At 49.1% G+C, this 25,948-nt stretch overlaps 1 protein-coding gene and 1 non-coding gene across 3 annotated transcripts; one reads left to right on the top strand and one right to left on the bottom strand.

Moving 5' to 3' along the window:
• The first annotated feature begins 1,417 nt into the window (after positions 1–1,417).
• KIF18B (kinesin family member 18B) lies at positions 1,418–24,787 on the top strand. 2 transcript variants are annotated; one of them, XM_074388770.1, is made up of 16 exons: positions 1,418–1,519; positions 13,386–13,712; positions 14,308–14,465; positions 14,789–14,893; positions 15,107–15,217; positions 15,296–15,493; positions 15,627–15,803; positions 17,025–17,099; positions 17,250–17,347; positions 17,779–17,965; positions 18,293–18,420; positions 21,009–21,214; positions 21,488–22,016; positions 22,986–23,072; positions 23,555–23,638; positions 23,867–24,787. In XM_074388770.1, the coding sequence occupies exons 2-16, from the start codon at positions 13,400–13,402 to the stop codon at positions 23,892–23,894; spliced, it is 2,484 nt and encodes an 827-aa protein (XP_074244871.1). In that variant the 5' UTR covers positions 1,418–1,519; positions 13,386–13,399; the 3' UTR covers positions 23,895–24,787. The 2 variants fall into 2 exon arrangements, with proteins under 2 accessions (XP_074244871.1, XP_074244872.1); XM_074388771.1 differs by lacking the exon at positions 1,418–1,519 and having other exon boundaries at positions 13,348–13,712; positions 17,815–17,965.
• LOC120366964 (U6 spliceosomal RNA) lies at positions 12,471–12,577 on the bottom strand. Its single transcript, XR_005581475.1, has one exon. It is a non-coding gene; the product is annotated as a U6 spliceosomal RNA (small nuclear RNA).
• Positions 24,788–25,948: the final 1,161 nt, after the last annotated feature.

Below are 25,948 nucleotides of genomic sequence, written 5' to 3'. Positions count from 1 at the left end.
GGCACGCGCCACCATGCCCAGCTAATTTTTTGTATGTTTAGTAGAGACGGGGTTTCACCATGTTGACCAGGTTGGTCTCGATCTCTCGACCTTGTGATCCACCCGCCTCGGCCTCCCAAAGTGCTGGGATTACAGGCTTGAGCCACCGCGCCCGGCCACAAAACCTTTTGAAATACACATCTCATTAAGACAGGAGACCCTTATGCTGTGGTCCTCCTTTACTTTTTGTTTTTACTTATCATGGGTAGTGGAGATTGTAAGATTACTCCAAATTTCTTGTAGCTTTACGATGACAGCACCTCCGCATAATTTTCTGGTTTTAACCTCACCAAACCAGCGATGCTATTCTATTGTATAGGGGTCAGTTGGGGTCCAAGGAGGCGAATGAGTTTGGGCCAAGTCGTCCAGGTGTTGAATAGTAACTATCCACCTGATGGCAAGTCTGATGAGGGAGTTTTGCCTCCCCCTTGTATTACATGCCTCAAACCTGCTCATTGTCCCAGTGTGGGGACAGATGTACTGAAGGTTTACTGAAAGTAATGAGCACCTGGCTCTTTGCGGTCTTTACCTATTTGGTTCTAATCAAATGTATAAAAGCTACCCCCTAAATATGCTGGGGACATTTGAGGGCCTTCATACCCACGCTCTCCTTGGTGAATAGGAAGGGCAGGATATGGGCCCCATTTTATAGATGAGAAAACTGACACTCAGAGAGCTGAAGTGCCTCGCAGTCTCAGCACTAGTTACTGATTGAGCCACAACTGGAAACTCTTCGACTCCCACAACCTCCGGTGTTGGAGATCAGTATGAGGTGGGCCCACCAGGATGCAAGCAGTGGGCAGCCGTGGACGATGGAGGCAGTGCCCCCACCGCTGCCGACCCTCACACACAATCATCAGTCATCATGCCTCTGACACTGTCAAAGCCAAGCGACTGGACCTGCCATTCTTGGCGTCTGCTGGCTTTGCCACATCAAGGCTGTTCTTGAAGTTCATTCTTGGGATGGTCCAGAAGAAGAAAGAGACGCTGGACAGCGGTTGACAATCCCCTCTTGACAAACGGATATGAATTTGGCCTACAGAAAAAGCAGGTTTAAACACCTGTTGGATGTCTGGTTGCTGCAACTGGTGTTAAGTCGAGCCCCGGGACCACAGAGACTGGCTGTGGCCCACGTATGCCAACCCTGGGCTGGCTTCTGCCCGCCACTCTTGTGTATCCAGCTCGGAGACACAGCCTGGGAACCTCCAGCAGAACGGAAGAGGAAGTGCGCAAGCGCACTATAAGCAGCTCCCGCCGTAGTTTGTTACTTAGGAAACAGCCAATCAGAGATCCGGACGCTGACCAATGGGAAGCACGGCCTGGCCGGTCCTGCTAATTTGAACGCTGGGCGCCGGGTGGAGGTTGGCGCGGGTAGGGGAGGGCGTGGGTCGCGCTCTCGTTGGGTGGGTGCTCCTGTTTGTGTTGTGGCTGTGGGACCTGCGAGCGAGCAGCGACGCAAGCGGCGGAGAACCGACGAAGGGTAAGCCCTGGCCCACAGCGGAGCCGACTCCGCGGCGCCTGCTCTTAGTCTCCGACGCGAGGACCCAGCGGCTCCAGACCCGGACCTGAGCCAGGCCTCTTGTGCTGGACGTGAAGGTGCGGCGCGGAGACCGAGCTACCAAGCTCTGCTGCTGCCCCGGCAGGCTCTGCTTGGACCCCTTTAAACAGGGCAGGGAGTGGGGCGCTTCCTTACACACCCATACGGGTGGTCGGGACCCCTCTGCTCATCTATGCTGAACCTAGACTGGGCCCGCACATCTGCCACTGGGGCCTGGCCCTCTGTACATCGGCCTCGTGAAAGGTCCTCCTGCTCTCATGTGAGGAAGAATGGGGTCCTTCTGCACACCAGAACTAAAGACCTGGGGCTCCTCGCATGTCAGTGTGGAGTAGCTAAGCCCCTCTCTACCCATCTACCCATCTTTACCGAACCGATGGCTGTAACTTAGTTACTGCGGCACGCAGTAAACCTTTTTCTTTTCTTTACTTTTTTTTTTTTTTTTTTTTTTGAGATGGAGTCTCGATCTGTCTTCCAGGCTGGAGTGCAGTGGCACAATCTTGGTTCGCTGCAACGGCCGCCTCCTGAGTTCAAGCAATTCTCCTACCTCAGCCTCCTGAGTAGCTGAGATTACAGGCACCCGCCACCACACCCGTCTAATTTTTGTATTTTTAGTAGAGACAAGGTTGGCCAGGATGGTCTGGAACTCCTGACCTCAGATGCTCTGCCCGCCTCTGCCTCCCAAAGTGCTGGGATTACAGGCGTGAGCCGCCGCGCCTGGCTGAATATTTGATTGAATGAAGGAACAAGTGAAAGAACGTTTGTATGACAGAAGGCCAGGCCTCTGTTACTGCTCCTAGGATGCATCTCCCCTTAACTTTGACCTTTTAGGGAACTGAAGTGACATGGAAAAGATTAAGCCTGGTCTCTGCAACAAATTTAGGGGATTTTATTGAACACATTGGTTCCTCCAGCATTATGGGAAAATGCCATGTGTTATATAATTCTAACAGTAATGCTAATATTTATTGAGCACTTATCAGGTTTGAATGAACTCATTTAATCTTCACAAATATATGGGGTAGTCACTAGTATTATTTACAATTTCCAGGTTGGAAAACTGAGGCTCAGAGAAGATAAGCCTATTTTAGAGAACAGCTCAATGTTATATTGCTTTCTCCAATCTTCTCCCTATTCTATTTCTTCCCCAATCACTGTATCTCATGCTTCAACAAGGACAAAGGTATCCAGTCATCCTCTACCTATTTCAGTTATTTTAAGATGTTGGTCTTTATATTATTTAACCCAATTATACTTTTTTTTTTTTTTTTTGAGATGGAGTCTCCCTCTGTCGCAGGACTGGAGTGCAGTGGCGTGATCTTGGCTCACTGCAACCTCCACCTCCCGGGTTCAAGCCATTCTCCTGCCTCATCCTCCCGAGTAGCTGGGACTACAGGTACCCACCACCACGTCCAGCTAATGTTTTTTTTTTTTTTTTTTTTTTTTTTTTCCTGAGAAATGTCAGGTCTGCTTTATTGCTAAGCTACAATTGCCAAACGTTAAACTGGAAGTGATTTGATGATCCTTACCCATCTTGTGTGGGTGGGTATTCGCATTCTTGTCCTTTGGGAAATACACCATTAGGATTCAGGTCACCTATCGGAACTGAGGGAGGGTCTGTTTGAACTTTTGGTCCTCTCTTCTTCTTCTTTTTCTTCTTCTTTCCAATTGCACCATCTCCATCTTCATCATCTTCGTCTCTTTCTTTATCCTCCACTGCTTGTCTTTCCAACTGTCTTGCTACTTCATCCACTGAGGCTCCTGATTCTTTATCAGGTTCCTGTTGCCCTGCACCAGCCCCTTTGCTCTTCTTCTTCTTCTGTCTTTTCTTCGTGGCTGCTTCCTCAGCCGTAGAGGCAGCTCTCTCTTCCCTGTCGTCTGGATCCAGGTCGCCATTCAGGTGGCTCCCGGAGGCCGATGCCTCCTCCACACCCGCCATGTTGCCCGAGTTTGTATTTTTTTTATAGTAGAGATGGGGTTTTACCATGTTGGCCATGATGGGCTCTTGACCTCGTGATCCCCCACCTTGGCCTCCCAAAGTGCTGGGATTACAGGCATGAGCCATCTCGGCTGGCCCCACTTATACGTTCTTTAAAAAGTATACATGTATACTGTCGAAAAAAAAAAAAGTATACATGTAGCATATTTTTAGACATTTATAAATTGCTTTTCTACTTGGACACAAAACAAATCTAAACAATATCAGAGTATTGTGTAAAACATATTCTTTTACCCAAGCAATTAAGTTATAAATACCATGTTTACAATGTTTTTTTCTTTGGAATTAGAGACAAGTTCTCCCTGTGTTGCCCAGGCTGGTCTTTAACTCCTGACCTCAAGTGATCCTCCCATCTCAGCCTCCTAGAGTGCTGAGATTACAGGCATGAACCACTGTGTTCAACCCACGTTAGGATTTTTTTTGGTCTGAGACAGTGTTTTGCCCCTCAGCTCACTGCAACCTCTGCCTTCCAGGTTCAAGTGATTCTCCTGCCTCAGCCTCTGGAGTAGCCAGGATTACAGGCACCTGCCACCATGCCTGGCTAATTTTTTGTATTTTTAGTATAGACAGGGTTTCACCAGGTTGGCCAGGCTGGTCTCACACTCCTGACGTCAGGTGATCCACCCGCCTCGGCCTCCCAAAGTGCTGGGATTATAGGTGTGAGCCACCACGCTGGGCCTGAAATTTTGTAAAAATACACTTAAGTCAGTCAAATAGGAAATCATAATTGTAATTACAAGGCAATTAGCATGGAGCAATTTTTAAAATACTATTTATAAAACTTCTGAGATGCAGTTAAAGGAATACTTAGAGGGCAATTTATAGTCTTAAATGCTTATATTAGAACATTTTGTTTAAGAAGCTGAAGGTTGGCCGGGCGTGGTGGCTCAAGCCTGTAATCCCAGCACTTTGGGAGGCCGAGGCGGGTGGATCACGAGGTTAAGAGATCGAGACCATCCTGGTCAACATGGTGAAACCCCGTCTCTATTAAAAATACAAAAAATTAGCTGGGCATGGTGGCGCGTGCCTGTAATCCCAGCTACTCAGGAGGCTGAGGCAGGAGAATTGCTTGAACCCAGGAGGCGGAGGTTGCGGTGAGCCGAGATCGCGCCATTGCACTCCAGCCTGGGTAACAAGAGCGAAACTCCGTCTCAAAAAAAAAAAAAAAAAAAAAAAAAAAAAAAGAAGCTGAAGGTTAATGAGGCAAATATCAAACTTTAATAAGATAGAACAGCCGAGAACATATGTAGACTATAAAAGAAGGTAAGATTGGGCGTGACGGCTCACATCTATAATCCTAGCATGTTAGGAGACCAAGGCTAGTGGACAGCTTGAGCCCAGGAGTTCAAGACTAGCCTGGACAACATGGTGAAACCCCATCTCTACAAAAAAATTTAAAATTAGGGGGTTGTGGTGGTGTGTGCCTGTGATCCCAGCTACTCAGGAGGCTGAGGTGGGAGGATCCTTTGAGCCTTAGGAGATTGAGGCTGCGGTGAGCTGTGATTGCGCCACTGCACTCCAGCCTAGGCATCAGAGTGACACTTTCTCAATAAATAAATAAGTTAAAAGAAGAATCAATGAAATAGAGTTTTATCATGAAATAGAGATGATTATTTTAGTCAAAAGCTGTATCTTATAAAAGACTGATTAAAAAAATAAATACATAAAAGACTGATTTAAAAAACCAAACTTCTGGCAATACTGATAGAGAAATAAAGAAACAAAACACACAAAAAAGATCTTAGGAGCAAAATTAGGGACATACTTCAGTTACAGAGATTAAAAGAAAGAAACGGCAATGGAACATTCTTTTTGACAATGCTTTCAGAAAATTTTCTAGGAAAAAAACAACTTGCCAAAACTGACTCAAGACGTTATGGAAATTTTGACTAGATTTAGTACTATTTCATTGAAGAATTCAATTTTCCATAGAGGAAATTGAATTAGTTTAAAATGTATCTTTACAGGCATGAAAAGCCTATACCAAATTCCACCAGAAACTTACAGGCAATTGAAAAAGAGAATTCTAATCTTATACAAACTCTCCCTATAAAAAAGAGAAAATATGTTCAGTTTATTTTCTGATATCAAAAATGACACAAAGAAAATTACAAGTCAGGGCAGGCATGGTGGCTCATGCTTGTAATCCCAGCACTTTGGGAGGCCGAGGCAGGTGGATCACCTGAGGTCAGAAGTTCGAGACCGACCTGATCAACATGGTGAAACCCTGTCTCTACTAAAAATACAAAAAATAGCCAGGTGTGGTGGTAGACACCTGTAATACCAGCTACTCAGGCGACAGGCAGAAGAATTGCTTGAACCCAGGAGGCGGAGGTTGCGGTGAGCTGAGACTGCGCCATTGCACTCCAGCCTGGGCAACAAGAGAGAAACTCCATCTCAAAAAAAAAAAAAAAAGGAAGAAAGAAAAAAAAGTTACAAGTCAATCTGTTTTATTAATGTAGTTGTAAACATCTTAATAAAATATTGGCAATCAGAAATCAGTTATGTATTTCATAAATAGATTATGACCAAATTGAATTTATCCCAAGAATGCAAGAATGGTTTAACATTGGAAAACCTATCAATACAATTTAGGCACAGAAAATTCAACAGGAGCGGGTATGGTGGTTCACACCTATAATCTCAGCACTCTGGGAGGCTGAGGTGGGAGGATCGCATGAGCCCAGAGGTTAGAGATCTGCCTGGCAGCATAGTGAGATACCATTTCTACAAAAAATTTAAGAATTAGGGCCAGGTGCAGTGGCTCAACGCCTGTAATCCCAGAACTTTGGGAAGCCAAGGTGGGCAGATCACAAGGTCAGGAGTTCAAAACCAGACTGGCCACCATGGTTAAACCCCGTCTCTATTAAAAATACAAAATGCTGGCTGTGGTGGCGCATGCCTGTAATCTCAGCTATACAGGAAGCTGAGGCAGGAGAATCGCTTGGACCCAGAAGGCAGAGGTTGCAGTGAGACAATATCATACCACTGCACTCCAGTCTGGGCGACAGAGTGAGATTGTCTCAAAAAAAAAAAAAAAAATAGCAAGACATGGTGGCACACCTGTGGTTCCAGCTACTGGGGAGGTGGGTGACGTGCTGAAGTGGAAGGATGACTTGAACCCAGGAGTTTGAGGCTGCTGTGAGTGGTGATCGTGCCACTGCACTCCAGCTTGGGCAATAATTCAAGACCCTATCTAAAAAAAAAAGAAATAGAATTCAATAAAATTCAATATCCATTCATGATTTTAAAATACATGTAGGTAAACTAGAAATGAAGATAAATTTTCTTAAACCAATAATGTGTGAAATAGTAGAAGCATTCTTTATAAAATCAGCAAAGAGACGAGGATTCTCACTATTACTGCTTTTATTCAATATTGTGCTGGAGGGCCTAACCGGAAATGTAAGACAAGAAACATAAATAAAAATAAGATTAGGAAAAAATTAACAGTACTATCATCAATTATAGCCTTATGATTGTCTATTTAAAAAACAAAAGAACCGAATTTCTTCCTCTGCATGACCACATGTAGGAAGAACCAGTGGACCTGGGGTACTCTTTTGTAGGTACCAAGGTGAGGGGAAGATGGGAGCTGCCCAAGCCCAGCTGCAGGGCAGAGTGGCCTAAGGATGGAGTAGTGCCCCCAGTGACAGAAGAAGGTCAAGTTCTGGCCTTGCTATTTCACATTTGGGATACAAGCTCCTGTGCCTCCTGTTCCTTTTGTAGCGCAGGGATGTAACAATTGTTGTGAAAGTTAACCACCATTTGTAAAGCACTTAGCATAATGTCTAATACATAGTAAGCGCTGAGTAAATGTTAGCTGTAATAATAATTATTTTTAGACTTTTGGATCCAGACTCTGCTCTTTTCTGGCCCTTATTTATTCATAGGACAAATTCAGCATCTGCTGCATGCTGGGCCGGGTGCCCAGGCACCTGGGGTACACAGACTATGTCAGAAGAAGGTCCTGCTCTTGGAGCTTAAGGACAAAAAAACAAGTGTATGAGGGTTGTGAAGGAGAGATGAAGGGGGCTATAGCACCGCCTGTAAAACTAGGACATCCAGGGGCTGGGCTTCTTCCCCGACACCCTCACCCCCACTACCTTCTTCAGCTCCCAGTGTCTGCAGGGAGATTACCTCAAGTCCTCTAAAATTCTTCTCCAGGGGTTTCTGAGGAGCTTGGGCTCACTGGGCCTGTCTCAACTAGGGTGGGCAGAGCAGGCCATCCCCTAAACAACAGTCTTGGCTTCCCAGCCCCAGCCTGGCAGAGCACTAGCCTCTGGGTTTTAATGAGCTGCCCTGGGTTAGAAACAGGACGTGACTGTGGCTGGCTGAGAATCCTGAAGATCTTATTAAAGAATCATCTCCCTTGTACTTTGGGCTGAAATGCTCTTTCCAGCCAAGGATCAAAGCAAACTTGACACACGTTCTCTCATTAATCTCCCCATCCCCTGGGGCGGGAGCAGATCGGTAGCTGTTTTCTCTGGATCTCAAAGGGGGAAGCTGATGCGACTTCGACCTGGTGCGGCTTGTGGAAAGACCTCCTCTTCGGTCAGATGCTGAGCAGAGACCAGGACCCAGGCATCCTAGTGGCAGCTGTGCCAAATGTCACCCACACTTGTGCCCCATGCCCCCAGCACCATCTCAGGAAGAAGGAAAATATCTCATTAGGCAAACAGACTCAGCCACACTGGCCCTCAGGAGGCAGGAGGAAAGAACTGTAAAGGTTATGCTCACTCCTTTGCCAGTGCCCTTTTTAATTTCCTGCTTAGAGTGTTAGACTACTCAGTGGCTCCTCCTCAGCTAAAGCACTCCCCATGGGGAGCTGGGACTGCTGGGAAATGTGGACCCAGGCACCCTCTGCCTTCACTTCCCCAGGTGCCAGAGTGGTGTTTCCTGGGGGTGGGCCTGCGAGAGTAGGAGACAAGAACCTTCTCTGTTGAAAAGTAAGTACAGTCAGGTGCAGTGGCTCACCCCTGTAATCCCAGCACTTCGGGAGGCCAAGGCAGGTGGATCACCTGAGGTCAGGAGTTCACAACCAGCCTGGCCAACGTGGTCTACTAAAAGTACAAAAATTAGCCAGCCATGGTGGTGGGCGCTTGTGATCCCAGCTACTGGGGAGGCTGAGGCAGGAGAATTGCTTGAACCCGGGAGGCGGAGGTTGCAATGAGCCGAGATCACACCACTGCACTCCAGCCTAAGTGACAGAGCAAGACTCCATCTCAAAAAAAGAAAAAAGAAAATTAGGTACAGTCCATGTATTCGAAAGTGTTTTCAGAATATAGAATGCTAATTCCATAAAAGGGATTATAATTACACAAACACAAGGGACTATTAAAACGATGTGATCATTGTAGCATAATATATAATATCACTATAAGGCAGTATAGCCAGCTGTGTAGTCAGACTGCCTGGTTTGGAATGGGGCTCCGTCACTCACTAGCTTTGAGACCTTGGGCAAATTGCTTAACCCTCCCTGTCTCAATTTCTTCACTGAAAAATGAGTATAATAATAGTATCCATCTTGTGAGATTGCACTGGGGATAAAAGGAGATGATATGTGTAAGGCGCTTTGAACAGTTTCTACATAGTGAGCACTTAGCTAATATGCTTACTATGGCAATCTGATTGCTGGGACAGGAATAGAATTACATACATGTAAAAGGATTATGGTTGGTTGATCTTTTTTCTTGTTTTGTGTGGGAAAGAAGTTTAGGGATGAGGGGATAGGAGTTTCACATCAGCTCAATTCTGTCTCATTCCCCAAGGAAAACCTTAGTTATTCACTAGAGTGTCAGGTAGAAACCCCGCTTTTCTTTGTGGAATGACCTTGGTCTTTGTGACCCATAAGTGGAATCTTGTCTTTACCTAAAAGGCATCCATCTATTCATAATGCCCAGGAACAGGCCCTGATCCTCAGTCCTATCAGTATGTCCCTAGAGTTGGGCTGAACTTTTCCAGCATGATTTCTGCATTCCAAAAATTCCATCCCTGCCCTTGGTACACTGTTTCAAAAGAGAAATGAAAAACCAGGGAGAGAGGTCTGGGGCAGATATAAGAGAGAATGAGTAAATATGTGTTTGGACTTATTACCAGGTCAACATTAGGAAATCTGTTGTGTCACCCTCTACATTAATAGATTAAAGGAGAACTACGTGTGATCATTTCAGCAACTGCCAAAAAGCATTTGATAAAATTCAACACCCATTCCTACCTTCCTAATGGGCAGTGGAGGTGGGGAACTAAATATAGGAGGGCTAAAAATAGAAAGTAACTGTCATTATTTGCAAACGATATTATCACTTAATTGAAAGACTTAAGAGAATTGATGACAATCTATTAGAACCAATAACGGAGTTCGGCAATGTAGCCAAATATAAGATCTGCATGCAGAAATCAGCAGTTTTCCTATATTCTGGAAAAAAAAGAGTTTGAAAATGTAATTTTAAAAGAAACAGGTGTGCACAATGGCTCACGCCTGTAATCCCAGCACTTTGGGAGGCCAAGGCGGGTGGATTGCTTGAGGTCAGAAGTTCGAGACCCTGTCTCTACCAAAAATGCAAAAATTAGCTGGGTGTGGTGGCACTCACCTGTAATGCTAGCTACTAAGGAAGCTGAGGCAAGAGACCCTGGGAGGTGGAGGTTGTAGTGAGCCAAGATTGCACCACTGCACTTTAGCCTGGTCAACAGCAAGATTCAGTCTCAAAAAAATAAAAATATAAAAGGAGACTATTCACAATATAGGAAAGATCATGTAATAACTAGTAATAAATTTTTCAAGAAATATATAATACCCATGTGAGGAAAATTGTAAAATTTTACTAAAGACTGTAAAGGTGTGAATAAATGGAAAGAGATATCAGTTCCTAGGTGGGGACGTGATATTGTAAAGATGCCAGCTTTCCTCATATTAAGCTAGAAATTCAAAATAATCCAAATTAAAATCTTAGCAGGATTTTTCATAGAACTTCATAAGCTGATTCTAAAATCATATGTAAGATTGGGTGCCTAAACATAGCCAAGAAAAAGAGCAACGGGGTGATATATGATAAAACCACAGGCCGGGCGCGGTGGCTCAAGCCTGTAATCCCAGCACTTTGGGAGGCTGAGGCGGGTGGATCACGAGGTCGAGAGATCGAGACCATCCTGGTCAACATGGTGAAACCCCGTCTCTACTAAAAGTGCAAAAAATTAGCTGGGCATGGTGGCACGTGCCTGTAATCCCAGCTACTCAGGAGGCTGAGGCAGGAGAATTGCCTGAGCCCAGGAGGCGGAGGTTGCGGTGAGCCGAGATCGCGCCATTGCACTCCAGCCTGGGTAACAAGGGCGAAACTCAGGCTCAAAAAAATAAAATAAAATAAAATAAAATAAAAAACCACAGTAATTACAACAGTGAGGTACTGGAAAAGGAATGGACATAATGAAACAGAAGGGAGAGTCCAGAAACAAATTCATCTTCCTTTTTTTTTTTTTTTTTTCAGCCCAACTCTGTCACCCAGGCTGGAGTACAATGACGCCATCTTGGCTCACTGTAACCTCCACCTCCCAAGTTCAAGTGATTCTCCTGCCTCAGCCTCCCTAGTAGCTGGGATTACAGGTACCGACCACCATGCCTGGCTAATTTTTGTATTTTTAGTAGGGTTGGGGTTTCACCATCTTGGCCAGGCTGGTCTCAAACTCCTGACCTCAGGTGACCTGCCCACCTCAGTCTTCCGAAGTGCAGGGATTACAGGCGTGAGCCACCATGCCAGGCACAAATTCGTGTTTCTATGAGACTTTAGTTATGTTAAATATGGCATTTCAAATTGGGGAAGGAGGAATGCACTATTCAATAAATGACCATGAGGCTAATTGCTTACCAATTAGAAAGAAAAGATATTAAACCTCCTCACACAGTTCACACAAAAAAATTCCATCTCCATGATGACGTAAATGTAAGAAATAAAAAGCATTAGACAGAAATAAGAGTGTTTATTACCTAGGAGAAGAAATGTCTTCTTAAGTATGATGTAAAAGCTATAAAAGACGATTGACATATCTGACCATTTAAGTATTGAAAACTTCACTGTGGCCAGGGTAGGATTTTTTTTTTTCCAGGAATGCATGGTTGGTTTGATACCAGGAATAATATTAAATAAATTACCATGGCAACAAAATAAGGGAGAAAAAAAGGGCATAAATATATTAGGAATTGCTGAAAGAGCATTGATAAAATTCTAGACTTTCCTAATAATAACCCCAAGTAAAACAAAAATAGAAGAAATTGCTAATGTGTTGAAGACTACTTATATAAAACTAATGTCTAAATAGTGAAGCACTAAAGCCATTTCCTTAGAGTCAGAAACAAAACAGGAATGTACATTAACATCATTATTATTCAACATTGTTTTAGAAGTTCTAGACTGCAGGCCGGACATGGTGGCTCATGCCTATAATCCCAGCACTTTGGGAGGCTGAGGTGGGTGGATCACCTGTTTGGGAGTTCAACATGGTGAAACCCCGTCTCTACTAAAAATACAAAAAATTAGCCAGGCATGGTGGCAGATGCCTGTAATCCCAGCTACTCAGGAGGCTGAGGCAGGAGAATTACTTGAACCCAAGAGACAGAGGTTGCAGTGAGCCGAGATCACATCATTGCACTCTAGCCTGGATAACAAGAGTGAAACTCTGTCTCAAAAAAAAAAAAAAGTTCTAGACTGCAATAGACAAATGAAATATTTGGTATGAGTATGAAGAAGAAAAGGTAAAAAAGTTTTCCTCTAATACATAATTGTATACTTAACCCAGTAAGTTCTAATAAAAATAAATGAAATTAATAAGAGAGTTTGGAGGTGGTAGATTTTTTTTTATTATTTTAAATTTAAATTTTTTAATTATATAATGGAACGCTTCACGAATTTGCATATCATCCTTGCGCAGGGGCCATGCTAATCTTCTCTGTATTGTTCCAATTTTAGTATATGTGCTGCCGAAGTGAGCACTAGGGGTGGTAGATAGAGGGCGAATATATAAAATTGGTTGTGTTACTCCATACTAGCAATTATCAGCTGGAAATGTAAATGGGGAAAAGTGTTCCATCCACAAGAGCAATTAAGTACATAAAATACCTGAGAATTTTATTAAAAGGACAACAGAAATAACTGAAGAGATAGAAAACTGTAAAATCTTATTGAGGGACATAAAAAATATGTAAACAAATAGAAAGTTAGTAGCCACAATCTTGCCTGAAAGGGTTTAATACACTTGGCTGCTAAAAGCTTATGTAAAGTAAAAAATAAAATAATAGGCTCAGTATAATAAATATGCAAATGTAATGCAATTCACACTGGAGTCCCAATAGGATTTTTGTGGGAAGAGGGGGTTCTAGGTAAAGTAGCATAATAAATGCCTGAAAATAGCCAAGAAAACTATAGAAAAGAAAGAGTAATGAAGAAGTTGTTGCCTTACTATCTGGAAAGCATACTGTAAAGTAATATCATGGAAACAGTGTGGCACTGGCCCAATAATAGACAGAGACACTTGCAGGCTATGAATGGTAAGAAAAAAAAGAATAAACAAAGGATTCATGGAACATACTAGAAAGCCCAGTAAGAGACCTCTAAAAATATAGTCATTTGAGTATGACAAAGATAGTATTTCAAATGAGGAAGAGATATAATTGGTCATGGCACAAATATTTTTTACTCTTGAGGGATAAAACAGAAACCAGCCATTGGGAGTGGGTGGGTGGGGGGCACTTTGTCAGGCCTGGGGTGGGATTGGTCCTCAGCTCCGCCGTGTCTCGCCCAGGTGTCGCTACGGTGATGGCAGTGGAGGACAGTACACTGCAGGTGGTGGTGCGGGTGCGGCCCCCCACCCCTCGGGAGCTGGACAGTCAGCGGCGGCCGGTGGTGCAGGTGGTGGATGAACGGGTGCTGGTGTTTAACCCTGAGGAGCCCGACAGAGGGTTCCCTGGCCTGAAATGGGGCAGCACCCATGATGGCCCCAAGAAAAAGAGCAAAGACCTGACGTTTGTCTTTGACCGGGTCTTTGGTGAGGCGGCCAGCCAACAGGACGTGTTCCAGCACACCACACACAGCATCCTGGACAGCTTCCTCCAAGGCTACAACTGCTCGGGTGAGAACCTCAGCTCTGCCTGGCAGCAGCCTGGCCTCCCTGCCTCCTCCTAAGGGAAGGGTTTCATGTGTCTTCTGGCATGTGCCCACCTCCCCCCAGCTGGGCACGATTTACTGAGGAGTTGTGTACGATGTCCCATCATGCTCTGTGGGTCCCCCATTCATTCATTCAATCGTCATATGTGGGAGGCACTCTACTGGGCCCCAGGCTGCAACAGCAAATCAGACAGGATGGTCCCTGGAGGGGAGAAGGCACCACTCAGATCACACCCACGGTGTCTGGGGATAAACCAGGGTAAGTGGTGAGAGGGAGATGACGATGGGCCTTCAACACCAAAAGCAGCCTTGCCTGCAGAAGGAAGGCATAGCCCGCACCCATAGCGGAGATCCGGTCCTCTCAAATCCACTGGCCTAGCAGGGAGCAGAACAAACACACAGAGAATGCCAGCCCTGCAGCGGGAACATGGAAGGTTGGATTAGTGGGAGCAGCAGAGCAGGGAACACAGGAGGCAAAGGAACGGCGCCTGAGGGAGGAGGGAAGGGCTGAGCTGGGTGGCCAGGCACTGGAGTCCTTCTCCCAACTCTGTCCTCTGCAGTGTTTGCCTACGGGGCCACCGGGGCTGGGAAGACATACACCATGCTTGGAAGGGAGGAGGACCCTGGCATCATGTACCTGACCACTGTGGAACTGTACAAGCGCCTGGAGGCCCGCCAGGAGGAGAAGCACTTCGAGGTGCTCATCAGCTACCAGGAGGTCAGCTGCCCCTGCCCTAGGCCTTGTTCTCACAACTACCTGCGAGGAAGTGAGCCTGTGGGGTGGAGTGAGCTGTTGTGGTACAGAGTGGCAGGAAATGGAGAGCTGGGGCCCCTCAACAGGATAGATACAGCTCAGTGAGATGTTGCACTAGAGACACCCGCCCGCTCACCCTGCGGTGGTCATGCAACACAGTCCTGGGAAGTGCCACTCCTATGGATGTCTCAGACACGCCCTGGCCTCAGCTCCCCCATCCAGCCACTAGGGAGAGGTTTCCTGATGGGCCGCTCTCCCTCAGGCCTCTTCCTTGCTTCCTTTCCCAGGTGTACAATGAGCAGATCCACGACCTCCTGGAGCCCAAGGGGCCCCTTGCCATCCGCGAGGACCCCGACAAGGGGGTGGTGGTGCAAGGACTTTCTTTCCACCAGGTGTGGGATTGTGCTGGGGTAGGATGATCGGCCCCATAGGTCCTTGGGGTTCCCTCACAAAACCGTTTGGCGATGCCCTGGGTCCTGTGGTGGTGGGGGCAGTGGTGGTGGTAGCAAGTGGGTAACGTAGGTTCTGAAGAGCAGCCCTTCCTGTTAGGGGAAAGGTCATGGTCGGAGAACTCACAGCCCTGTTCCTGGGCCTCTCCTCTGTAGCCAGCCTCAGCTGAGCAGCTGCTGGAGATGCTGACCAGGGGGAACTGTAACCGTACGCAGCACCCCACCGATGCCAACGCAACTTCCTCCCGCTCCCATGCCATCTTCCAGGTGAGGAGCCATGGGTCAGAGCCTGAAGCCAGGGCTGCTGATACCCAGCTCTCCCTCACCCCTGCCATCTGCCTTCAGATCTTCGTGAAGCAGCAGGACCAGGTTCCAGGACTGACCCAGGCCGTCCAGGTGTCCAAGATGAGCCTGATTGACCTGGCTGGCTCAGAGCGGGCATCCAGCACCCATGCGAAGGGGGAGCGGCTGCGGGAGGGCGCCAACATCAACCGCTCTCTGCTGGCGCTCATCAACGTCCTCAACGCCCTGGCAGACGCAAAGGTAAAGCAGTGCAGACCAGTGTTTTCCCCAGGATAGCAACCAAGCTCCTGAACCCAGGGCCAAAGGCCACAGGGCTCCATCCTGGGTCAGTGCCATCAGCCGCCTGACCCCACACCCGCTCACTGACCCCCAGGGCCGCAAGACCCATGTGCCCTACAGGGACAGCAAACTAACCCGCCTGCTCAAAGACTCCCTTGGGGGCAACTGCCGCACAGTGATGATCGCTGCCATCAGCCCCTCCAGCCTGGCCTACGAGGACACGTACAACACCCTCAAGTATGCCGACCGGGCCAAGGAGATCAGGCTCTCGGTGCGTGCCAGGCAGGGCTGGCTCAGGTGTGGGGCAGCTCCAGCCCTGGAGCGGGAAGTGGCGGGACCCAAGCAGCTCCCACAGATCCCTGGGCCAAGTGTCCCCACGGCAGAAAAAAAGTTCTGGCCGGGCGCGGTGGCTCACGCCTGTAATCCCAACACTTTGGGAGGCCGAGGCGGGTGGATCACAAGGTCGAGAGATGGAGACCATCCTGGTCAACATAGTGAAACCCCGTCTCTACTAAAAATACAAAAAATTAGCTGGGCATGGTGGTGTGTGCCTGTAATCCCAGCTACTCAGGAGGCTGAGGCGGGAGAATTGCCTGAACCCGGGAGGCAGAGGTTGCGGTGAGCTGAGATCGCACCATTGCACTCCAGCCTGGGTAACAAGAGCGAAACTCTGTCTCAAAAAAAAAAAAGTTCTGGGCCGGGCGTGGTGGCTCACGCCTTAATCCCAGTACTTTTGGAGGCTAAAGAGGGTGGATCACCTAGGTCAGGAGTTCGTGACCCGGCTGAGCAACATGGTGAAACCCTGCCTCTACTAAAAATACAAAAATTAGCTGGGCATGATGGTGGGTGCCTATAATCCCAGCTATTCCGGAGGCTGAGGCAGAAGAATCACTTGAACCCAGGAGCTGGAGGTTGCAGTGAGCTGAGATCTGAGACCGCTACTGCACTCCAGTCTGGGTGACAGAACTAGACTCTGTCTCAAAAAGAAGAGAAGTTTCTCTGTCTTCAGAGTCTTTGTGATAGAAGTGACACAGTTCCCATCCCTGAGTGGGAAGCCACCAGCTGAGAGAGGCAAGATGGTCTCCAAAACCAAGGGCGACAGCAGGAGGGTGGCCTCTCATTGACCAGTGATCTAGTTCAGACTTGTTTTTAGCAGCAGGAGCATATTTTCAGCAAAACATAAACACCAATATGTGCTTCTGCCACATCTGCTTGACCCCTTCCTCTGGCCCTTCCCCCAGTGAACCCTGGCTCTCCTGAGACCTCTGCAAGAACACACTAACCGTGGCAAGACGGTCTTAGTCGTGGAGTCAGGGGGTCTTCTGCCCCTTGCTGTAGTCTCAGGCACAATACTGACCTCTGCTGTGTCTCTCTACTTGTGAGGGTGGGTCATGGGGACGTGGGTGAGACCTAGTGCAGTGCCTGTCTGTTGGAGGTGGCTGATAAAAGCTGCTTTGAATGAACAAATAAATCTCTCTTGTGCCCATCTCAGCTGAAGAGCAACGTGACCAGCCTGGACTGTCACATCAGCCAGTATGCTACCATCTGCCAACAGCTCCAGACCGAGGTGAGGTGCCCGCCTTGGGAGCTGGCCGGGGGGGGGGGGTGGGGGCAGAGAGCCAGAGGCAGGAGCTTGAGGGTGCGGCTGGGGCTCTGTCTGCCCCTCCCCTCCTGTGCTTAGCTGGGGCTCTCAGGGGCTGGTCTGCTTCTGTTCTAGGTAGCCGCTCTAAGGAAGAAGCTCAAAGTATATGAAGGGGGAGGCTGGCCCCCACAGGACCTTCCAGGAGCCCCCAAGTTGGAACCGCCACCACAACAGTGAGTTCTATTACCCGTTTCTTCCCCCACCCTGCAGCTCAGCCAGGACGGGGAGACAGTCCCCCTTCTCCAGTTTCTGGAGGGCTAGGGTTCCTTGCTTCTGCTCCAGTCCCTGGGGCTAAGGGTTTGTACCCAGTGCCTGCCCAGCAACTGATTGTCACCTAGAATGCTCTGTGTCAAATGAGTAAATGGCACCGCAGCCCCTATGAGTGGGACCTACTGTTGGAGAGAAGGTGAACTTAGGGGTGTGTGTCATTGTCTCTCAAACCAGAAAATCCTGACTTTTCCTGCCCTCAGCTACTGCCCATTTGTCACCTAAGCGTCTGTCCCTTATGGACTCTATATGACCTGGGTGCCCCAGAGATCCCACCTGCTCCCTGCTCTCCCACCCGCTCCACATCCTGCCTCTCAAACCCTCCTTTCTCGCTTAGCCTTCCAAGCTCCCCCTTGCCATCCCACCCTCCCAGCCAGCCCTGCACGCCAGAGCTCCCTGCAAGGCCTGGAGCCCTTCAAGAGGAGAGTCTGGGGACAGAGGCCCAGCTGGAGAGGGCCGTGGAAGGGACCTCTTCAGACCAGCAGCAGTGCCTGAAGTACCAGGATGAAGGCCCAGCTGAGGAGGTAGGGCTTGCGGGTGTGAGGCCTGGGTATCAGCAGGGCTTGGAGCTAGTGGGATATTGGAAGAAATGCCTCTCCCAGACTCAGAGTCCCTTCAGTCCCGTCTCTCTAGGTGGATGTCTTGCACCTTAGTCATTAGGAGGCTTTCAGATCCTGGGCAGGAAAGAGAAATAGTCTGTGGGATCCTTGTTTGTTTGGAAGTGACCAGGACCTGGTCATTCTAGGAGCTGTCATTTCCACTCTTGGAGGAGGGACGGATTTTAGAAGCTGTTTATAAAGGTGGGGAGGCCATCCTGGTCCCTCTACCTGTGCCTTCTCCTTCCTCTTTAGGTTCCAACCCAGATGGCAGAGCAGAACCCCACACATGCACTACCAGAGTCCTCTGGCCTGACCCTGCAGCCCAAGCCAGTCATGGGCCACCTCTCAGCACAGGAACTGGACAAGGAGCGTTCTAAGCAGTAGGTATCTTCTTACTATACTCTGGAATCCAGGTGGGAAGCAATGGGTTCAGCTTCCCTGGGGGTGGGAATTGGTGTTAAGCACATCACAAAAGCTCTGTCTCTTCCTCAGCACTATTCTTTACCTGGTTTCACCTCCCTGATGTTATTATCACCTACTCGATTAACTTATCATCACCTCTACTTACTCCTCTACATAGCTGGCCGCCCAGCAGGAAAGGGAAGCAAAACACCAGAGTCCATCCAGGCAGCCGACAGGCCCCAGGTCAGGGCAGGGTGGCTGGGTAGTGTTTTGCTTTCCAGTCTGAGGCCAGGCTGCCTGTCCACAGTGAGAAGGGGGCCACCAAGGGAAGCTGAATGTCAGGCTGGGGCAGGGACAGCCTTCCTGAGCCAATGTTTATCATCTGTGTCTTCATCAACGGATTGTCTGTGGCTATTTTTTCTCAAAGTAAATACAAATCACAACTCAAAGCAAAAGAAAAATGGATTTTGGACCATTCTCTCTATGCTTCATAGAAAGATGCTGCTAATATTTTTCTCCTTGGCCCCCAGTTCCTAAATCCCCTGCCACTTAGCTCTGCTACTGCCATCCTGCTCTTCCCTCCCCAACACGCTTCATGCTAGGCAGTGTATTTAAAGCTTCCGGACAGAAGGGCCTGTTTAATTTTATTTCTTGTTGGGGAGTGTCTGTTCCCGACTCAGCAAAAATGCTGCAGTCTGAATAATCGGCAGCTCATTATCTGTCTCCTGTTATCGGGGCCTGCCTGGGGCCCTGGAGAGGCAAGGATGTGCTGGTGGGACATCCCCCTGATCTCCCAGGGAACAACCATGAGCTCCTACCGATGACCCAGGGTCCCTCTGCTAGCGATCCCCTGTTATGAGGAGAGAGGACACCAGGGTCCTTATTTCTGCTCTGGCTTTGTGGTCTCCAACAAATTGCATCAACCTTGGCCTTGACTTGGGGATTGTAGCCCCCAGTCTCCCTTCTTCTTGGGGATGAAGTACTAATAAAATGTGACAAATCTCCATGTTCGGAAACGTCCTAACAACCAGATAGTTGAAAATAATTTCCCTTTGATTTTAGAATTTGGAATCTTAGACCACTAGGGCACTGAGTAGATCTTAGATTTTCCGGTTCAGTCGTTTTTTCAGATTTTTAAAGATTGTTTTTAGCTACAAAATTCTTTCTTCAAATGAAATCTTAGGCTGAAATCTAATGCGTAGAACAGACAAAACAGAGTTATGATGGGTTTTTGAAACCTAATTGGAAAGTTCCTGATGTAGAGCAGCTCCCCATTTGTCCGATGGGGCACTGAGGCCTTTGCCCAGGCTTACATGGCAAGAGGGACAGGGCCAGAGCCTGGGTCTGACAGCCAGGCCTCAGCATTTCCCCCAAAAGCCCACTCTTCATAATTGTCTAATCTTCCCTGTGATGTGTGGCTCGTGCAGATATAGAATGAGTTTCTGCTGTGTCCATTTTAATTTCTATACGAGGCTGCTTTATAAAATGATTTTGTGTTCCTTGAGCACACCCTGACTGAGGGCAGTGGAGGGGGGTTCAGAGATGTCCAGGCTGGTAGAAAGAACTACCTGAAGATAAATCATTTTCCATGGATAATTCCCACTGAGATAATTGTGTTTATTCTTTTATCATAGGTGTGCCTTACAGAAAGAGAATGTGCTTTATTAGAATCTAAATTTACAATACCAATAATTGCATTACCCTCATAATTTCCTTTAAATAGCCCCCTAGTGCCCGTGAAATATGCCTTGATTCACACAGACTTTTTCAGGATCCCAATCATTAAATAGAAAGCATAGTCTGAATGTGTTTTTGAGGGCCTTCTTAGAACCACAATGAACACAGCCTATCTTACATAATCTCCTCTTATCCTAACCAGGAAGAAGGTATTACTTCCGATTTACAGGAAACAATAGTTACCTAGACCTACAATGCTTATTACATGCTTGGTATTCCGTAAACATTTTGTATGTAAAATAACTCATTCAGTCTTTCAAATAACCCTATGAGGTGGGTGCATTTGTTATCCCCATTCTAAGGGTTGTGGAGACCGGGGTTAACCAGTGCATACAAGATCACACAGCTGGGAGATGTTGGAGCCAGGATGTGAGTGGGAAGCTGTCAGTCTGACTTGAGCCAGGTTCTTAACTGCCCACTTGCACTGCCCTTAGGGTAGATGAATTCATGATCACAGCGTTAGTAAGTGGCAGAGCCAAGAGGAGACTCAGACCTTCCGAGTCCAAGGCCACCTAGCGGCCTCTCCCTACTTCTCAGATCACTGTCTTTGTCATGGGGCGTGTTTAGTGGGAGACACCTCCCACCACCCACCATTACCTGTGGCCATCCTGGCTGGCCTTGGCCTTCAGCAAAGGTATAGCAGAGCCGGAGCTGTGGCTGGGAGGGTATTGAGTCTGGCCAGCCCTTCTGAGGCGAGTCAGGAGGGAGCCAGGGGACCAGTTCAGGCTCCTCAACCGCAGTTGGAGTGATGGGGACAGGTGCATGGCATAGAGGCTCCTGGTCAGGCTGGGTCTGTGTAGGGCTAGGAATCCCCTTCCTTCTGTTCCAGGTTGGCCCTAAAGATACTGTGCCTGGCCCAGCGGCAATACTCCCTGCTCCAAGCAGCCAACCTCCTGACCCCCGACATGATCACAGAGTTTGAGACCCTACAGCAGCTGGTGCAAGAAGAAAACTTTGAACCCGGGGCAGAGGCCTCTAGGACTTCCGGCCTGGCCGGGGGGTTACCTCTGGCTCAAGAGCTGTGTTCAGAGTCAAGTGAGTCTCACCCTGCTCTGCCCTGCCTGTGGGTGCTGTCTCCAAGGCCCCACTAGGGCCAAGGGGTATCGAGGGGCCTCAGTTGCTAGGTTTTGCTGCCGTAGGAGGCTGGCCCCTGGGATCCAGACTTGTGCACACAGAGAGGCGCCAGGAGACCTGAGGGCTTCCGGGCTCCTTCACGTCTCCAGTGTCTGGCTCCCCAAGTTCTACAAATTCTCCGTCCTTCTGCGCAGTCCGCGATTTTCCCTCAGCACCCTCCTCCTCTTTGCCCAGAGCCTTTGGGATATACTGGCCCTGTCACCCGGACCATGGCGAGGCAGCTGAGTGGCCCCCTACACACGTTGGGGATTCCACCTGGACCTAACTGCTCCCCAGCCCAGGGATCCCGATGGCCCATGGAGAAGAAGAAGAGGAGGAGACCACGCCCCTTGGAACCAGACAGTCCCACGGCCCTAAAGCGGGGCGCCAAGCGCCAGCGCCAGTCCTTTCTGCCCTGCCTGAGGAGAGGGTCTTTGCCTGATGCCCAACCTTCACTAGGGCCCAGCACCCCCAAAGGAGAAAGGACCTCCTCCCCCTGCCCTTCCCCTCGCTTCTGCCCAGCCACAGTCATCAAAAGCCGGGTGCCCCTGGGTCCTTCAGCCATGCAGAACTGTTCTACCCCTCTGGCCCTACCCACTCGAGACCTCAATGCCACCTTCGATCTCTCCGAGGAGCCTCCCTCAAAGCCCAGTTTCCATGAATGCATTGGCTGGGACAGAGTCCCCCAGGAGCTGAACAGGCTAGACCAGCCCTTCATCCCCAGGTGGGTCTCCCAGTCTCATTCCCACCCCTCCTGTCAGTGGGTCAGTGGTCGGCAACGGACTTCTTGGTGCTGCCAAGAAGTATGGAGGGCAGCCTGACTCATGGAGCTGGGACAGTTCCTATCTGTTCCCCTTTGGTTGTGATCCGCTTTGCTCCCCGGGCCCAGGAGAGCAGGACATACAGTTGCCAGGAGGCATGACTTGGGGCCCCTGCCTGGTCTGTCCATGCTGCAAAGCCACCTGCTCTGTGCTGGTTTGTGGCATGCTCATGAGTAGCTAACGGGACCCCAACTTGGAAAGAGTCAGCAGGGAACAAGAATGAAAGAGGGGAGCCTGCTCCTACTGTTCCTCTCTTTACTTGGGCTCTTTGACTTGGGCTGCATTCTGTGTTCCACTGGGAAATACCTCCTCCTGCCACTTCTACTACAGATTCTGGCCTCCAACTCAGCATCTGGAACAGGAAAGAGGGTCCTCAGAAAACTCAGTTCAGTGTTTTCTAGTGAGAAGATGAAGCTCTCACTTCCCTTTCCCACACACATGGCAGGGTAGGGGAACGGCAGCCAGCTCAGGACAGTCCAAGGCCAAGAACCAGTGGCAGACTGATCTGCACCTGTGGGGCAGAGGCCGGCAGGCCGCCCGCCTGCGCCTCCCTCCCCTTCCACAGCCTCAGAAGCAGCTCTCAGTAACAACTGCGGAGCCGGGCAGGTGGAAGGGTGAAATTGTTTGAACTCCAGTTCCCTGGGTGCACCAGAAACTGACATCTGGATGTCCTCCCAGAGCAGGCCTGTCACTCAGCTGTCAGCCAGGCCGAGTGAGGCAGGGAGAAGAATCCACCTCTTTGTAGAAGAAACCTCAGAGGTCATCTTGTCCAACCACCCTCCACACCCGAGCTGGGGGCTGGAGGGAGGAAGCGGCTGGCCCGGCTTCTGGTTCCCAGCTGATCAGCCTCCTTCCCCTTCCTCCCTCCCCAGGGGACCCATGCTCCTGTTCACCACAAAGGGCCCCAAACCATCTTCCCTCCCTGGGACCTCTGCCTGCAAGAAGAGGCGTGTTGTGAGGTGAGGTTTGGGAGGTGTCGGCTATTGGGGAGAAGGAGCTCTCACCAGGGCAGTGGACACCTGGGTTGACTCTGGGCCCCCAGTGTCTCTGTCTCTGGATCCCCGGAGCAAGCAGCTGAGGTCCTGTGAGCAGGACCAGCATCTACTTCTCCAACTGAGGTTTCCTTGGCCCTTGCTATCCCAGGATCACCCCAGAGCTGATTCATGAGGGAGGCGCTCAGCACCCATTGATCCATGAGGGAGGGAGTGCACACCATTCATCCAGTGAAGGGACTCTCCACCCTCCCCACTACTTCCCTCCCATGGTCCCAGCCCCACGGACTGCCTCTTCCGCCCTCAGATCCTGTCCTGGAAGCTCCCACTGGTGCCCGGCATCCTTTGATCTCAGGGCTTAGTGTCAAGTACTTACACCCCCAACTCAATGCACACTCATAGACCAGAGACGGCTGTAACCTTCCACCTTTCTTCCTTTCTTTCCTCAGTTCCTCCATCTCCCATGGCCGCAGCCGCATTGCCCGCCTCCCCAGCAGCACCTTGAAGAGGCCAGCTGGACCCCTTGCACACAGGTGACTGGCACTGGGGACAGGGATAGCCTGGGCCATGGAGACCCATGAAGACAGGAAGCAGGAGGACACAGGGTGGGCTGGGACCCAGAAGAAAAGAGGGCCTGGGTATTGCCAAGCATCTCAGGGACGCTGCTGCTGAGAGGTGGAAGGTAGGCTGGAGGACTGCGGGACAGAGCCTCACTTTCCCTCCTCCCTGTACTCCCCGCCACCCATCCCACTGGCCTGCAGAGCTGCCCTTGAGTCCCCGGTGCCCTAGCAACCAGAGGAGTGGAAAGGACCTCGTCAGGGTGGGGAGAGTGCTGTCGGCGGGGAACGGTGTCACCAAGGTGTCCTGACCCCCTCAGCCCCACTATGCTGGACGCCCCTCTTGGACCTGGAACCACCTGCACCGGGAGCCCAGACCTGCTTTCCTTACCTGGGAGCAATTAGTGCCAACACACCTTCGCAGTATTACCATCCCTCCCCAGCCACCCATCCTGCTACTCACCCCCTGTTAATCCCCTGTTATACTCAGCTTCTTGCCATGTACATATTCATTTGTGAGTGCTAACATGTAGCTGTTTTTTTGGGTTTTTGTTTTTGTTTTGAGATTGTTTCATTCTGTCTTCTAGGCTAGAGTATAGTGGTGTAATCTCAGCTCACTGCAACCTCTGCCTCCTGGGTTCAAGTAATTCTCCTGCCTCAGCCTCCCAAGTAGCTGGGATGACAGGTGCCTGCCGCCACACCCAGCTAATTTTCAAATTTTTAGTACAAACAGCAGTTTCACCATGTTGGCCAGGCTGGTCTCGAACTCTTGACCTCAGGTGATCTGCCCAAAGTGCTGAGATTACAGGTGTGAGCCACTGTGCCCAGCCCATGTTGCTGTTTTAAAGGTGCTTCCATGTTCCTCCCCACCACCATTTTTAATTTTAATTTAATTTTATTTTATTTCTCATTCTGTCACCCAGGCTTGAGTGCAGTGGCATGATCTCAGCTCACTGTAACCTCCACCTCCCCGGTTCAAGCGATTCTCCTGCCTCAGCCTCCTGAGTAGTTGGGACTAAAGGCATGTGCCACCACACCCGGCTATTTTTATTTTTTATTTATTAATTTTTTTTTTTTTTTTTTTTTTTTTTTTTTTTTTTTTTTTTTTTTTTTTTTTTTTTTTTTGAGACGGAGTTTCACTCTTGTTACCCAGGCTGGAGTGCAATGGCGCGATCTCGGCTCACCGCAACCTCCGCCTCCTGGGTTCAGGCAATTCTCCTGCCTCAGCCTCCTGAGTAGCTGGGATTACAGGCACGCACCACCATGCCCAGCTAATTTTTTGTATCTTTAGTAGAGACGGGGTTTCACCATGTTGACCAGGATGGTCTCGATCTCTTGACCTCGTGATCCACCCGCCTCGGCCTCCCAAAGTGCTGGGATTACAGGCTTGAGCCACCGTGCCCGGCCTTATTTATTAATTTTTTAAAAAATATATATTTTTAGCAGAGATAGGTTTTCATTGTGTTAGCAAGGATGGTCTGGATCTCCTGACCTCGTGATCCTCCTGCCTTGGCCTCCCAAAGTGCTGGGATTACAGGTGTGAGCCACCGCGCCCAGCCTCCCCCTTCATTTATCATGCCCCCGTGCAGGCAGATGGCTTTTGGGCTCTCTTCCCCACCTGTCTCTAACACAGGCCCCACACTGATGGCCACAGGCAGTGGAGGAGGAATAAGGATGAGTTGGGGAGTAGGGAGTCGCAGGTTGGCTCTTCCTGGTTTCTGAGAGAGGGACATCTTCATCCCTACTCCCCTGAGTGCCTAGCTACAGTCCTGGTGAAGATGTGGATGATAATGGTGCCTTGATTTCCAAATGAAGACAGCTTTATTGTTTCACTCTATTGTAAATAGGATATACATTCAGCGTAAAATAAAGTGTAAAGAAAGGCGAATTCAGCCTTAATGCTGCACCTAGATATAAATGCTAATGATACTTGGGTTTATGGCCTTCTGATCCTTTATTTCTGCATATATATATATATATACTCACACACACATATATATTTTTGGTATAACAATAAACTGTCTCCATCCTCCTGGAGCCTGAGGTCCGGGCCTAGGCCTGAGCCCCGCTCTTCACTCCACAGCCCAATCTGCCCTGAAGGGCTTTGTCTTCTCCAAGATTTGGGACTAATTGCACCTGGAGGTCTGTTCCAGCCTTCTGCAGCCTTAGGGGTGGGGTGCTAGTGTTTCCCAGCTCTTAGGTGAGGCCCCAAGCTAAGCCCCCACAGGCTGAGTCCAGCGTAGTCGGCTCTGCCGCCACCCCTCCACCTGGTCGGTGGCTTCCATC

This window comes from Saimiri boliviensis, chromosome 17 (genome assembly GCF_048565385.1).
Source record: "Saimiri boliviensis isolate mSaiBol1 chromosome 17, mSaiBol1.pri, whole genome shotgun sequence".
NCBI classification, from domain to species: Eukaryota; Metazoa; Chordata; class Mammalia; order Primates; family Cebidae; genus Saimiri; species Saimiri boliviensis.
The sequence above is the reverse complement of the archived record's forward strand: the minus strand, read 5'-3'. Positions and strand labels throughout refer to the sequence as shown.